Genomic DNA, 15,847 nt, shown 5'->3' with positions numbered 1-15,847 from the left:
CTGTTGGCCAGTGGGAGTCCGTGCTGCCGTGAACAGGGGCATGCCGATCCCTCTCGGAGACCCGCTCTCAGTTCTTTGGGGAACGCACTCGATGGCGTTGCCGGACCGTCCGGCGATTCCGCTTTCAAGTTTTCGAGGGAGTTTCCCCCGGTGGCTGCGTCTCACCTTCCCACCAGCCGTGCGCACGGGTTCCAGCTTTTCCACATCCTCGCCAGCACGTGTGATTTTAGGTTTTTTAAAATTTTTTTTCTTTTTGTCCTTTTTTTGAAAGTAGTGATTATCCTAATGGGTGTGAGGAGACATCGCACTGTGGTTCCAACGTGCGTTTCCCTGACAGTTAGTGACACTGAGCATCTTTTCCTGTGCTCATTGGCCACCTGTACATCTTTGAAAGAATGTCTGTTTAAGTTCTTTGCCATTTTTCTTTTATTTTTCAATAATGGATTATTAAAGTATAATTCACATACCATATAACTCACCCACTTAAAGTGTACAATTCAAAGATTTTTTGGCAGGGGGGGGTGAATGGGTGGGGGTGAAAGAGGGTAAAAGGGGGATAAGTGGTAACAGAAAAAATACAATAAATATGAAATTTTGCCCTGGCTGGTGTAGCTCAGTGGATTGATCACAGGCCTGTGAAGCAAAGGGTCACCGGTTTGACTTCCAGTCAGGGCACATGCCTGGGATGCAGGCCAGGTCCCCAGTGGGGACACATGAGAGGCAACCACACATTGATGTTTCTCTCCCTTTCTTTCTCCTTCCCTTCCCTTCTCTCTAAAAATAAATAAATAAAATCTTTAAAAATAAAAAAATAAAAATAAATTTTGAAAGGGCTTTTGGTATATTTACAGAGCTACCACCATAGTCAGTTTTAGAACATCTGTATCATCCCACACAGAAACCCCACGCCCCTTGGCTATCTCCCCCCAGGCCCCGCACCCCTCAGCCTGCCAGTGTTAGGCAGCCACCGTGCTGTCCCCGTCTCTGTGGACTGGCCTGTTCTGGGCGCTTCCTGGACGTGGAAGCACACAGGGCGAGGTCCTTGTGATTGGCTGCTTTGGCTCAGCATCGCCGCCCGGCAGGAGCGTGGCCCACGTGTGAAATGCTGTTTCCTCGGGCAGCCCCTCGGACACTCTGTGCCGAAGCTTTCATGGGGCTGGTCCTGCAGGCGCCCTTTGCCTGGCACACACCCAAGGCCCAGGCTCCCAGAGGACAGCCGGGGCGCTCCACAAACTGTGGCGTTGGCGCACACAGTTGAGGCACAGTGGGCTACTCTCACCAGTTGGGGTGGTGGGGACCCTCCCCAAATCAAGCTCCCAGAACCCAGCCAAAGGCCAGCCTGCAGGTTGGATTTCAGATGACAGCATTCTCAGGCCTGCCGAGAGTGTCGTGTTAGCTATTTTCTGCACTTATCTTGACGGGAATTCTCCTGACTCTGGATCGGTTGGAGATGTCACACGGAGAGGCGCCGTCTCAGCCGCATGCAGTGTCCCGGTGCGCAGGGAGGACGTCTTTCCGTTTGCGCGGGCCTTTCGCTGCGCTCAGTGAGGTTTCCCAGTTTCTGGTGTACACGCCTCGTTCTTTTGTCGAATTTGTTTCTTAGTCCTTTATTCTTTTTGATGTCATTGTAAGCGGAATATTCTTAATTTCTCTTCAGATTGTTTCTGGCAAGTGTATAGACACACAGTTAGGTTCTGCGCATTGACCTTGTATTCCGCAACTGTGAGCTCCTTCATTGCTCTGGCAACTTCTTCTGCGCATAGACTCTTTAGCCTGGTACGGCGGCGGACGGCATAGACTGACTTCTTTTAACTAGCCTTGCATGCCTGGAGTAAGCCTCTGTTGGTCGCGGTATATGGCACTTGTTGTGTTGTGCTGAACTCTCTCTGCTAATAGTACGTTGCTGGGGATTTTGCATGGATTTGTACTTTGTCTGTTACTTGGGTTTTTGTTGTTGCTGTTATTGTTGTTGTTAATGCATTGTGTTGTTCTTCATATACTCTCGATACTAACCCCTTGTTCACATGGTTTGCAAATACTGTCCCTCATTCTGTAGGTTGCCTTTTCACTCTGTTAATTGTGTTCTTTAATGCACAGGTTTTAAATGTGCATTATTTTCCTTTTGTTGCTTGTGGTTTTGAAGAAATCCAGTTGCATAAGGCTGTCCCCCTATGTTTTTTTCTAAGTTTTCTTGGTTTAGGTTTTTGATCCATTTTCAGGTAATGTTTCTGGATGGTATGAGGCAGGGGTGTCAAAATCATTTTCACCGGGGGCCACAGCAGCCTCGCGGTCGCCTTCAAAGGGCCGAACGTGTAGTTTCAGGACTGTGTAAATGTAACCACTCCTTAACAGTTCAGCGAGAGCTCAGCCGCCACCAGGTAAGAACAAGGTGCCGGCCGGATAGAACAAGGTGGAGGGCCCACGGGTCTTGCGTTGGCCTGTCTGCCGCCCGTGCTGTAAGGCAGAGACCCGGCCCACACTTTGACACGCGGGTGGGTGTCCAGGAGTCCCAGCACCATGTGTTGAAAAAACTCTCCCTCCCCCAGGGAACGGTCTCGCGCCTTGTTGAAAACCATCTGACGGATTTATTTCCGGGCTCCCTAGTCTATTCCTTCATTCCTGCTTCTTCTTCTTCTTTTTTAAGATTGTTTTTATTTATTTATTTTTAGAGAGAGGGGAATAAGGGAGAGAGAGAGGGAGAGAAACATCCACTGTTGTCTCTTACACGCTCCCCAGCTGGGGACCTGGCCCGAAACCCAGGCATGTGCCCTGACTGGGAATCGAACTGGCGACCTTTCGGTTCACGAGCCAGTGCTCAATCCACTCTTGCATGGCCTTTATGGCTGAATAATGCTCCATTGTGTGGCTGTACCATTTTTATCTGCGGGAAGCCTAGTGTCTATGGTACCTGGGCATCTAGCCCACCGGTGTGGCAGCACTGGGCGGATAGATCACTGAGCCCCTGCCAGGTGCCTCCCTTCCACCAGGAACGCTGCACCCTCTGGACACAGTGTCTGCTTGCCTTGTCCTTTCTTTCGTCCTTGTCCACTCTGCAGGGCGATTCTGGAACTTCGGTGTGGCGAAAGTCGGGGGCGGCTGCCTCGAGGAAAGCTGGCCGTCCACCCCTGGGAAAGACAAGCTCCATCGCTGGGGCTGCACCCTGGCACGACCCTCCCCCGGCGCAGGCAACTCCTCCGCAGTCCGCGGGCTAAACGCTCGCTGTGCCCCGCACAGCTGTGGGTGCTTCCTGGTTTCACAGCCGACCGAGTGTCGTCTGGTTTATCCCCACCCCCCCCACAACCCTTGTGCCAAGCTTCTGGCACGCGAGCTTACTGGTTTTTATCTCCTATTTTTTAAGAAAGAAGAATGCTAGCTGACGTTTTTGAGCTCTTGCTAAGTGTTTTTCTGTGACACGCACTGTCTCCTGATCTCATCTGACAGGCTCCTGGCAGCAGCCCTCCCACTTGGGGGCACTGTTACTGAATGAGGAGGAAACCGAGGCTCGGAGGACTTAAGTAACTAGGCCAAGGCCACGACGCTGGTTGAGGGACCAGCGAACGCACAGCGCACGGAGTCTCCATTGCACAGAGCGGCGACAGTCGGCCTGGGAGCTTCGTGGCGGCGCAGACCCCCACTGCTTTCTTTTGTCGCCGACTTTCAAAAACACCCCAGAGACGCAGCCTTTCCCCCAGGCGCAACGCAAAGTCTAGGACCGGGACGCTAGCGTGTGGGAAGGAAAACGCCGGTGCTTTCTGCCGCCCTTCCCTGCCTCGCGTGGGAAATTCCGCCGTGGTTGCCCGGGGAGTAGCGGCCGTCTCCAGGGGCGGGCCGCGAGCCGCAGCTCCGCCCCCAGTCTGCAATAGCTCCCAGGCAGGGAGCCAGCTCCGCTACGCCGTAACCTCTCCGTTCCTCTTTTCGGCTGCCCAGCCTTTCCGAGGACCTTTGGTGCCACCAGCCACATCCTGGAGGTGCTCCCCTGCAGCGGGACAGAGCTCGGGGCGCCGGGCGCCCCCCTATCCGCGCCCTCACCCCTCGGCCGTGCCGATTGGCCGCCCCGGGACCACCCCCGCGGACAGGCAGGGTCCTCCGCCGGCGGAAAGTTTTCTGCGTCCGGAAGAAGTTGCACGTCCGGAGACTCCGAGGCTGCAGGGCTCCGTGCGGCCATGGAAGAAGCCCCTTTGCGAGAGGAGGAAGAAGAGGAAGAGGAGGGGGACGAGGCTGGGCCCGAGGGGGCTCTCAGCAAGAGCCCCTCCCAGCTAACCACCGAGGATGTGTACGACATCTCCTACGTGGTGGGCCGTGAGCTGATGGCCCTGGGCAGCGATCCCCGGGTGACACAGCTGCAGTTCAAAATCGTCCGCGTCCTGGAGATGCTGGAGACGCTGGTGACGGAGGGCAGCCTGACCGCAGAGGAGCTGAGATTGGAGCGGGACAGCCTGCGGAAGGAGGTGGAGGGGCTGCGGCGGCAGGGCTCGGAGGCCAGCCCGGAGGTGAGTGCGGAGAGAGGGCGGCCGCACACCGCATCCGGGGCGCGCGGGGCAGCGCCCACGGGCGGGGAGGCCCCCTTCCAGTCTGGAACATCCGCGGCCCTCCAAGCAGATCACTGTGAGGGTCCAGCTCTCGGATTGGAGACACTATGCTTGTAAACATTTACGGAGCCCTTACTACGCGTGCGTGCTGGGCCCTGTGCTGAGTGTGTTCCGAATGGGTGGCCTGTGGTCTTTTTGACCATGACCTAGAGCAGCGGTTCTCACGCTTTAGCAGGCAGCGCAATCACCAGGGTGTTCCGTAAAACTCAGACTGCCGCCGGGCCCCAGTGTCTGATTTGGAAGGTCCGGACTGCGACCTGAGCACAAGTTCCCGCGTGATGCAGATGCTGTTGGCCTAGGCATCGCACTTTTGACTATCCTTGACCTTGATTAAGAAATAAGATTTTCCCTGGCTGGTGTGGCCCAGTGGATTGAGCGCTGGCCTGCAAACCAAAAGGTCGTTAGTTCGATCCCTCGTCAGGGCACATGCCTGGGTTGTAGACCAGGCCCCCAGCTGGAGGCATGTGAGAGGTAGCAGATGTCTCTTGCACATAGATGTAGCTCTTCCTCCCCTCCCCCTTCCCTCCCCCTCCCCTCCCCATTTATCTAAAAAAAGTAAATAAATAAAATCTTCTAAAAAAAGAAATAAAATTTAACTAAAGAGAAATGAGTGCTTATGACCACAAGAAGACACATGCAAGAATATTCAGAGTAGCTTTATTCATAAACGCGCTGAACTGTAAAGAATCCAAGCGCACCAGAGGCGTGCGTGGAGTTTTAAATTGAGGTGTAGCCACACAGTGGAATACTGCCCAGCCACCGGAAAGGACCGTGCTGCCGCTCTCGCCACGTTACACTGAGAATTAGAGGCACAAAAGAGAGCCTACTTTAAGTGACACTCAAGGACGGGCAAAGTAATCTTGACTTACAGAGGGCAGGCTGATGCTGACCCCGGGGAGGGGACAGTGAGAGGGAGCGGGAGGGAGCAGGTCGTGGCTGCAGGGCTGTGTACTCACGGCCGCCATCAAGGAGCCGTAAACCCGAGATCCGTGCACTGTGCTGTGCGTGTGTGACACCTCCACTGCACACAATTACATCTCAAGGAACAGTTTACCCCAGTGCACCATGATGCCCAGTCTTACTTTCCTGGTTTATGAGTTTTTAAACTCTCTGTGTGACTCACTAAATTAATATCCTACTCTGCAGTGGGTCTCCAGCCGCAGCTTAGAAAAGTTCTGCCCTGGGCGGGCTCTCTCGTTTAACCCCCACGCCGTATCATCCCCGTCTCTCGGAAAGGGAGGCGCAGGACAGGTGAGTGATTTACCCGCTCGAGATCAAGTTAGTGGTGGAGGCAGGGTTCGAACTCGGAGATGCTGGGTTTAACCACACTGTACTCCAACAGGCCCTTGACCTTTTCGTTGCACTGACACTCGGTGAGTGACCGCACCGTGTGGCTCGGGGGCCGTGGGAGTAAACCAGACCGGGCCCCTGCCTTTGCAGAGCTCCCGCCTGGTGGGAGAGGTGAGAGCTCCCACGGGTCTCTGGCAGCCTCCCGGGTGCGCTGGTGTCCCTCCTCCTCCTCATTAGTCATGGTGACAGCTGCATTCACAGGGAAGGTTCTGCTTTTTGTACCCATCGCATCACGATGAGTAGTGGCTTTTGAGAGTCGAGAGCAGCCCCAGGACGCGCCCCTCATCGCTCAGCTCACATCCGTGTTCCATCGTCCCCTTCGAATGCAGGCACAGGGACGCAGACGAGTCCCACGGTGGACCGTGGCAGTGTGGTCCGCCCAGGGGCCCGTGGCTTCCTGCTCGAGGCGCAGTGGACGCCCCCACCAGCCAGCAGAGGGTGTGGCACGCCCCCCCCAGCCCCAAGCCCAGCCTTAGGGGCGGTGCTGGGAGAAGAGGCAGCGAGAACGAATGTTTACTGCCTTTAGACCGTTCACACAAGTACGCCTCGTTTGTTTTTCTTTTTCAACTATTATTTCTGCTTGTGATAAAGTACGCACAAAGTGTGCCGTCTTAACCATTTGAAGACCCAGTAGCACTGAGCACATTCGCATGGCTGTGCGACCGTCACCGCCCCCCCCCCAGAAGTCTTCATCCTGCAACACTGAGGTCCCTGTGAAACAGCAGCTCCCCACCCCCCAGCCCCCAGCCTTCGGTAACTATTGTTGTACTTTCTATTTCTATGAATTTGCCTATTTTAGGTACTTCCTGAAAATGCACTCATATAACATTTACCCTTTTGTGACTGGCTTATTTCACTCAGCCTACTGTTCTGAGGTTCTCCAGGGCCTCCCACGTTGCAGCAGGTGTCAGAACGTGCTTCCCTTTGAAGGCTGGACAATATTCCAGGGCGGGGGGCGGGGCGGGGGCGGGCCACATCGGTTGATGGACAGTTGGGTGGCCGCCGCCCCTTGGCTGTTGTGAAGAGTGCTGCTGTGAACGCGGGTTTGCAGACACCTTTTCGAGTCCCCGCTTTCGATGCTTTTGGGCATATACCGCAAAGTGGAGTTGTTGGACTGTATAATCACTTTATTTTTAGTTGTTTAAGGAGCCGCCGTCCAGGTTGCCATAGGGACGGCGCCATTTTTCCATTCCCGCTCTCGGCGCAGAGCCCCCGCTCTCCCGCGTCCTCGTCGGCACTCGTTATTTTGGTTCCCTTTGTCTGGAGTAGCCACCCCAGCGGGTGGGTGCCAGGCAGTTTTTTCCATTTTTTAAAAAAAAACTTTAAGTTCAAAATTTAAAAGGGGCAACCGTATTTGCCTTGAAACACCCCCTCCCCATCTCTTCCCCCCTCCAGCATCGCTCTTGTCCGCCCTGGGAAAATGTAAATGCTGTCTCTTGCACGTCCTTCCAGAGATACTTCACGCAAACACAAGCAGACATGAATCTGTTTTCCATATCTTACACAAATGGTGTTATAACATGTAGTCTGTTCCGCCTCTTGCTTAGCTTCACTTAACGTGGCATGGACGTCGTACTAGCCCCCATAGAAAGAGCTCTCTCATCCTCGAATGGCTTTTGAAAACTTCCATTGCACAGTGTTACCAGTTGTTCAGCCCGAGGGTTCTGGGGTTTTGGGGGGGTATCAGCCAGCTCCCCAGGAGCCGTGGTTCTTTTCTTAGGGAATGTACTTCTGCCTCTTGACGACCAAGCAAACACTTGCAAGGCCAGGGCCCGGGGAGTAACACGGCCAGAGGACTTCGCTTTCTGGGACGGAGAGTCCATCCTCGTGAGGGAAACTGCATGCGTGCCGTCCTGTCCCGCAGGTGACCCTGGGGCCAGACAAGATGGTGGTTGACCTGAGGGATCCCGGCCGCCCGCGCTTCACCCTCCAGGAGCTGCGGGACGTGCTGCAGGAGCGCAACAAGCTCAAGGCCCAGCTGCTGCTGGCGCAGGAGGAGCTGCAGTGCTACAAGAGGTGGGCCCCACACCCCTCCCTTGCCGTGTCACGTGTGTGTTCGTAAGGTCACTCGACTGATTCACCCGAGACCTGGGGTTCCTGGCAGTGGGGGTGTAGCGGGGACCCACATACAGGAAGTGTGTGCTCGGCCCGGGGAGGAAAGGCAGGCCAGGTGGCGAGGAAGCCTGCGGCAGACCCTCCGGCCCCTGGCGGGAGGGAGTGCTCCAGAGAAGATAAGATGGGGACAGGACCCCCACTGAGCGCAGAGGGCGTTGGGGGAGGGGCCCTCTGGGGGAATGACGAGAAGCAGCCAACCATGTAAAGACTTAATGGGACCAGAGTGGAGCAAGAAGTTCAAAGGCTGGGGGCGGAGCCGGCAGGGCCCCTGTCTGAGACCCAGCACAGCAGGTCGGGAAGCACCGGATGGGGTGGTCAGGAAGAGATTGGGGAGAGCACAGGAAGGAACTCCAATTTTAGTGTAAGTGTGACGAGGAGTCACCGGGAAGTTTTAATCAAGGGAATGACGAGGTCCGATTTCCTATTCTTAAACGATCGATGTGGTCATTTTGATAACCGAAGTATTTGGTTATGTAAGAGGATATTCTTGTCCTTGGAAAATGTACACTGAGTTCTCCAGGCATAAAGGAGTAAGGTGTCTCCTACTTACTCTCAGGTGTCCAGAGAGATAGGCGTGTGTGTGTGTGTGTGGGGGGTGTATGGAGGGGGGAACGGGACAAGTAGATAGTTAGGGGATCTGGGGAAAGTATTGGAGAAATATTTTTTACTAATCTTCCAACTTCTCTGTCAGCTTTAAGCTGTATAAAAAGTAGAAGCCAGCCCTGGCTGGTGTGGCTCAGTGGATTGAACATGGGCCTGCGAAGCAAGGGGTCACGGGTTCGATTCCCAGTCGGGGCCCACGCCTGAGTTGTGAGCCAGGTTCTCCAGTGAGGGGTGTGCAGGAGGCAACCACACGTTGATGTTTCTCTCTCTCTCTTCCTGTCTGTCTAAAAATAAATAAATAAAATCTTTAAAAAAAAAAGGAAAAATTCTTCGTTGTGGTCAGGCCTCTTTTGCTTGCAAGTGACAGAAGTGCAATTCAAACTACTAAGGACGAAAGGGAATTTATCGGCCTTCACAGCTGGGGTTGCTCCTGGGGTTGCTCTCAGAAATAAAGAAAAAACTGCGCCTGAGGCCGCAGGACTGGCACCAGGGGCTGGCTGCCTCTCTTTTTGCCCTGTGCTTCTCTTCGTCCTCATCTTGTAGGACAGATGGCCCTTCTCTGAATCTTAGTGAATGTGACTGCTGGCGGCCCCAGCCGAGCACGCGAGAGAACAGCCTTCTTCCTGCTTCCGCACAGCGGGTCCAGGGAGAAGTGCTCTGGCCCCCGTGGGCCACCTGACCTCAGTGTCTCGTCACTTGACAGCGATCTGGCTCTTGCTGCCATCTGACTTACTACGTATTTTCTATTCTACGTATTTATTTTTCACTGACTGTTTTCTTCCCTACTGGAAAGTAATTTGCATGAGAGGAGATACCTTCTCTGTTTTGCTCACCGCCGTGTATCGGTGGCACCGTGGAACATCGCGGAGCCTGATAAATATCTGTTGAACGGAGGAGTGCCCTGTGTCCTTGTCTCACTTAGCCCCTCAGTTCTAGGAGGTATGTGCTCTCGTCATCCTCATTTTACCACTGAGGAAATCAAAGCTTAAGTTAGAGAACTTACGTGTGGTCATGTTCCTGCAAAGTGGAGAAGCTCGAACTACTGGCCAATGCAATCAGACAAGAGAAAGAAAGGAGAGGCGTCAACATCGGGGATGTGGAGCGGAGAGTCTCCTTATCCGGGTCAGAATCTTTCTGACTCCAGAGCTTTCCGTGCTAAAATCATAAAATGATAATATTAAGATTCTCTGCTTTCAAAGGTGCACAGATAAGAATGCAATAACACAACCCATTGGTTTGCCCCCTTTCTCCAGTGGCCTGATTCCACCCAGAGAAGGCCCAGGAGCAAGAAGAGGACAGGAAACTCTGGTTGCGGTTGCGAGGGCCAGCAATGCCAGGAGAAGCAAGGAGGAGAAGACCATCATAGGGAAGCTGTAAGTCACCTTGCTGCCCTGCAGCCACTAAGCAAATGCTAGAGGGTGGAGTGGGGGCGAGAGGAGGCTGGCCAGCCTGGGAGGTCCTGCTCTGCTGGTGGTAGGGCGGCCACTGATGAGCAAGCTCAGTTCCCGCGTGTTGTAATGGCCTCCAGGGAGGAGTCTAAGCACTGGGTGTCTATCTGCTCATCGGCTCATTACAATGACCTTGTGAGGCAGGAGCCGCTGTCACCCCCACTGTGTAGGCGTCCACCAAGGGGCGAAGCCGTGCGTCCGAGGTCGCACAGATAGTAAACAGCCGAGCGGGATTTGAACCCAAGAAGGCCCAGATTCCACACTGCACTGCCTCCCTCTGATAGAATAACTATAGCCAAGAAATAATAATAATATCCCAAGAAAAACAATAATCACTGGAGTCTAAGGGGCTAACCCATCGCCTCTCTCCTCCTGTTCTGGAGGACCCCGTGTGTCCCAATGTTGGGACAGGCGATACAGTTTCCTGTGAACACCCCCCTCAAGTTCATGCACCATCGTCCACCCCTCGTGCCTTCAGGTACGGTGCCTCAAACCGTAGCGTGCGGGGCGCCCGTGTAAAATCCAGCGTGTCAAACGCCACGCCAGTGGTTCGAGGACGTGCCTTCTCAGTTGTAACAGGACACCCCTTTCCTCCAGCCCCTGCCCCCCAGGCAGAGGGACCGCCTTGCTTGCTTTCCGACCGTCTGGGCCGGGGGCGGTTTTCCAGCCCCTGGTTTCTTCCATGGAAACTTAGAAACACGTTTGTTTAAAGGTTTCATACTCGAACGCCTTCCAGGCCAGGCCCTTAATGCAGATGAGTGATGGGCGGGTGGGGGGGCATGGGGGGACACTTGTTCCTTCCTCGGTTCTCTCCGGCCAAGGGGTGACGTGCTGCTGGAGCTTCTGATTCTCAGGACAGGCCAAGAAACCAGATTTGTGCATGGACTCTGACTTCCAAATGCTGGCAGATAACTTAAAAAATAAAGACTGTGCGACCCAGAGGGGCCCTCCGCAGGCTTCTCTGGGTCCCCGTGTGGCAGGCTGCCCCCTGCTCTCCCTCCGCCAGCCCCGCCTCTGAGGGAGGGGCGCTCAGCCGATGACCGAGGGGACCTTCCTTCCGTTCCTATGGCTCACTCGGGAGGGGTGACTGAAGAGATGGAAAGAAGGGGCACCTCACAGGTGTGTGGGCAGGGCTAAGGAAGCCATCCAAGGGTGGAGAAGCAAGCACCCAGGGTTTGGCAACAGAGGGTGCGGGGGTGTGTGGGGGGGCAGTCAGGGATGCAGCCATCCAAAAAGGGGCTGAAACTAGTGAAACCAGGCCTGGCAGGGGCATAGCCGGGAGTCCCGGGAGCAAACCCCCCACCTCCCCTCCCTGCTTCTGCTGGTGCCTGCCACGGCTGAGCCCAGCCCGGAGCCGGAGGACGGGCCCGTGGACAACACCACAGAGACCAGCCTCCTGGAGCAGAGCAGGGCGGAGAGGCCGGGAGACGGGTCTCAGGGGCCGACGGCCTGGGGAGTGTGCACCCGCTGCAGCCACGCACCGCCTGGCGTTCGTGGGAGGGCTGCGGGAGGGCTGCCCCGTCAGACAAGACCGGCCGAAACCAAACTCGGCCGTCCCTTTCACAAGTCGATGCTGAGGGCCATGTGCACCGGGCGTCCTTCCTGGGGCTGGACACGCGGTCAGCCGGGCAGAGGCCCCGCCCGCACGGCGCTCTCACTCGAGTGGGGGAGTCGGGGGTGAGGGGGTCGGGGGGTGGGTGGTATCCGGATAGTTTCAGCCGGCCAGCCGTGCGTGCTAGGATGTAGGGTGCTGGGGGGAGGCTGCGCGGGCTGCTGAGAAGGGGGCACCCTGGAAGGCTCCTCTGAGGAGGTGACGTTGAAGCCGAGCCCTGGGAGCCCGTAACCGCCCGAGGCTGGAGAGAGCTCTGCGGACAGAGACCGCGCTCGGTCGCTGGGCAGCAGGGAGAGGCGAGGTCGCAGAGGCCCGGTGGGTCGGTCGGCAGGGTTGTCGTGAGTGCCTTGGGAGAGTCTGGAGCTGGGAGGGGCTTGGCTCTTCTCCCTGCAAAGGCTCCATGGGGCTGCTCCGTGGGAAGGACTGGGCACGGGGTCCCAGCGGGGCCTCCGGCCTTGGTGCGGCCGCCCCAAGGAAGGAACTCCCGTGGCTGGGCTCGCGCGGGACCGTCCCCACCCACCCCGGTGCCGGCGCCGAGTGAAGGGGTCCGCTGAGCCACTGCCGCTGGCCGAGTGCCCCGCTCTGAAGGCTCCAGGGAGGGTGGGGGGCATAAATGGCGGGTTTCCTTCGGCCCCTTCTGGGGAGGTTCTTTGGGTTCCTTCCTGGAGTTCGAGCCGGATGCAACAAAAGTAAAGTGCCTGTTCTGGCCACTGGCCAGCCTGTGGGCACACGTATAAAGAGCAGGAGGCCGAGATTTCCTGCTCAGACGCGCTTATCGAGCCAATGAATGAGTGAATGACTTTCTGGAGAACCAGGTCATGCGAAGGAGGCTTCTGGCCTTTGTCCTGCAGCCCGGAGCTGTGGGGGCCTGAAGCTGAGACTTAGCTGTGCGTAGTGACAGGGTGTTCTGGCTGCTACGAGTGGGTTGTGGGGGGCGACCGGGAGGCTCTTGCGGCTTGGACTGGGGGTGGCCACAGGGTGATGAAAGCGGTGCGATCAGGGACAGAACGGGGTCAGGGTGAGAGGCCTCAAATGGAGCAAACGGAGGGAGGGAGGAGTCTAGCACGACTCCCGAACTCCTGGCTGGAGTGACTGGGTGGCGGGTGATGTCACTTCCGGAGAGAGGGCACCAGGTGGGGGAGGGGTGGCTGAGCACCAGCTGCGGAGCCCCACCCCAGTCTAGGGCTGGCTCCCATGTTCCTCGCAGGGCCGCCCACAGCCCCGGGCTCGCGGCGGGAACAGCTCCCAGACGGCACTTTGTGGTCAGCCCAGATACCTCCTCCTTGCCCGAACTTTGGTGCCGGGGGAACAACACCGAAAGTTCGCTCTTCGTGTCTCGGGTGGACACCTTTGTGTGTTTTCTCTGTCTTATCCCAGAGCTTAAATGTCAGTCTTTGTTTTTTCAAAGGTCTGCTTTATGATTTTAGGTAACATCAAGAAGCTGTTGCGTCCTCTACAGTAAAACCACCTAAAATTAAAAAAACAAAATGTGGCCAAGTCCATCTGTTTGTTAGTAGAGGGCAGGGGTTGGGTGGACTCTGGGTCCACAACTTTCTGTGTGACCCCAGCCTGGCGCTTGACCTCATGGAGCCATGGCTGGCTCATCTATAAGATGGGGACGCTGGCGGTCTTCCCGGTCCGGGGTCAGCACGCATGTGCTCTGAGCTGGTGGGTGAAGGGCCCCGGACAGCCCCTGTCCACAGTGAGAGGGAGCGTCCGCGTCAGGGGCCTGCCCGGGCTGCGTCCAGGCCTCGCTGAGGGCCCTGGGCCCCCTGCTTCGTCCTGCCTGTCCCCTCTGACCCCTCTCTCTCTCCGCCCAGGTTCTCTTTCCGGTCTGGGAAGCAGACATAGATCTAAGGCAGCGGCTCTCAGACTCGAGAAGGCAGCCCAGCAGGAAAACCTCAGAATCCGCTCAGCGCCACGCAGACCCACGCACTTTCTGCCTTGTTTCCCCTCAAAGCCGTCCGAGGCGGAAGGACGAGGGGTTCTCACGTTCGCCGTCTCCTGGCTGCAGACCTGGACATTCCCGGGGGCCTGGCCAGGGCGGGGGAGTGGCCTCAGGAAAGCGGAAGAAAGCACAGCCACCACCCGCCCACGTCAGCCGCCGGGAGGGGCTCAGGGTTCCGCCCCTCCGGCCCCACGCGCGGCCCGCCCACGGGGAGACGGCGTAAGCCCGAGAGCATGGCGCTGGCATTCCGGGGACCTCACCGACGCGCAGCGGGCGTCTGACTTGCCTAACGTGACTTTTGTATTAAAGCGAGATGACTTTCCTACTTTAATCACTTCAGAGTGGTCTCTTGGAGTCGTGTGGCCTTGCGTAAGGTACTTGTAACTGTCAGAGTCGTGGTGGCCAGACCTGCAAACCACATGTATGCATGGTGCGCGTGCACGTCATGGAACCTGAGCGACGTGTTACTGTTCTGGGTGTTGGTTTGAGAGGGAAAGATGCTACAGGTTATAACGTTAAGGTACCTGATTTTAAGGCTCATTCTGATTCCAGAGGTTGAGTGTGGGAAGCGTACGTGCAGGAATCAGTGAAACACAGTGTATAGATCAGCGGGTGCGCGCACTTTGCAGAGAAACTGACGGCGAGCGTGAAGCACGTCTGTGAGCCTGTGTCCTTGGTGAGTGCCATGGGCTCACTGCTGCACGGCCTGTCGTTCCTCTGGCATCACGGGGAGACGGGGACTGGTGTGAGCCTGCAGGACTGGAAACCGCAGCTCGAGAAGCCGAAGCAGCTCGCACGAGGTCACGTGGCTCGGAGGCGGCTGCCCAGGACGCAGGCGCAGCGCTGAGTCTAAGGCCCGGTTCTCGTCCGTGCAGCTGTGCTGCACGCCCAGTTCTCCAAAGAGCGCCGGCACTGATGATGAGCATGACTCACGCACGCCTGGCCTGCACCGTCGTAAGCAGGGGTCCCCAGCCCCCAGGCCATGGGCTGGAGCCCGGGACCAGGCCGCACAGCAGGAGCTGAGCAGCGGGCCAGGCCAGCCAGTGGGCAAGGCATCCTGCTCCCCACTGCTCACATGACCCCCTGAGCTCCACCCCCCACCCCCGTCCATGGAAAACTGCCTCCCACGAAACCGGTCCCAGGTGCCAGAGAGGCTGGGGACCGCTGAGGTTGAGCACCTCTCACACATTGTCTCACCGCACCCCTGCGGGCCGGGGAGTCTTATCCTGGTGGCACCCCAAGGTCACAGCACAGTGCGGCGAGGGATCCCGTCCCAGGTCCCAGCCCCCAGCCAGAGGGTGGTGGGGGCAGGGCATGAGCGCAGGTGCAGGCTCCACAGACAACGGGGCTTCAGCCGCCCGGCCCTGGAGGAGGGCCAGCGACATGCAGAGAGAGTCTGGTCCAGAATACCGCCTCCACGTGCTCAGGTCAGGCGCCCGACCCCTGACTTCACGGGACACCGCGGCCCTGACTGAGTACTCTCCTCCCTCAGTGTGGGGCAGGGGGTTCCTGCCCTTCGGGGTGACGGCCGACTGGGGAAACAAACGGGTGTGCCTACTGCAGAAGCACACGGACCAGACCAGGCACAGCGAGGGTGCAGAAGGGGTGGGGGAGGGGCGGCACGCCTCGCAGGACTGTGGAGCGGGGTCGGGTCCCGGGACCGCCGCTTGAAGCCCAGCCCTGGGACCAGTCCTCCATGGCACCGGCCCCACGGCCCACGGCCCACCCACGGTGGCTGGCAGCCAACCTCTAAGGTGGTGAGGATGCGACAAGACTCTCCAGCAGACGCCGGGCGACACCCGGCAACCGGGCAGGCGGAGGCGGTTCCCACCTGGTGGTCAGCTTTCCGAGAGGGTAAGTGATTTGTCCACAGCGACGGGCTGACCACCTCTCCAAGATGGTGCGGGAACCAGGTGTTTCGCCTGTAAACCAAGGACTCCACCCACAGGGCCCATCTGCTGCCAGAGCCCGGGGCCAAGGGAACGGCCTGTCCGGGGCGGGTGGTGGGGTGTGCAGCGGGGACGGATCGGGGCTGGCAGGGGGCACTGCAGCACCGGGATGACCCGGAGGTGCCCGAGACCAAGCCTCGTGCCTTGGAAACCAGTGACAACCACGGAGCTCACGTTCATGTTTACTGTGAGCCAGGTCCCATTCTCAGGGTTCAATGTACAGGAACTTCTCA

General features: G+C 57.4%; 1 protein-coding gene across 1 annotated transcript; it reads left to right on the top strand.

Annotated features, from left to right (window-relative positions):
• The first annotated feature begins 3,815 nt into the window (after nucleotides 1–3,815).
• On the top strand, nucleotides 3,816–13,996 carry RILPL2 (Rab interacting lysosomal protein like 2). The gene is made up of 4 exons (XM_045842466.1): nucleotides 3,816–4,490; nucleotides 7,804–7,955; nucleotides 9,911–10,030; nucleotides 13,538–13,996. Exons 1-4 carry the CDS (start codon nucleotides 4,164–4,166, stop codon nucleotides 13,566–13,568), a joined length of 630 nt encoding a protein of 209 aa, XP_045698422.1. The 5' UTR covers nucleotides 3,816–4,163; the 3' UTR covers nucleotides 13,569–13,996.
• Nucleotides 13,997–15,847: the final 1,851 nt, after the last annotated feature.

The sequence above is a fragment of the Phyllostomus hastatus genome, unplaced genomic scaffold (genome assembly GCF_019186645.2).
Source record: "Phyllostomus hastatus isolate PE091 unplaced genomic scaffold, TTU_PhHast_1.1 phas_contig_1162, whole genome shotgun sequence".
Lineage (NCBI taxonomy): Eukaryota > Metazoa > Chordata > Mammalia > Chiroptera > Phyllostomidae > Phyllostomus > Phyllostomus hastatus.
This window is presented reverse-complemented; position numbering and strand designations above follow the sequence as displayed.

Bases quoted from the DNA above. Each gene is read 5' to 3' on its own strand.
- RILPL2 (XM_045842466.1), top strand. From the start codon at position 4,164: ATGGAAGAAGCCCCTTTGCGAGAGGAGGAAGAAGAGGAAGAGGAGGGG. The intron at 7,956-9,910 runs GTGGGCCCCACA...CCCTTTCTCCAG, and splicing joins GAGCTGCAGTGCTACAAGAG to TGGCCTGATTCCACCCAGAG. The intron at 10,031-13,537 runs GTAAGTCACCTT...CTCTCCGCCCAG, and splicing joins AAGACCATCATAGGGAAGCT to GTTCTCTTTCCGGTCTGGGA.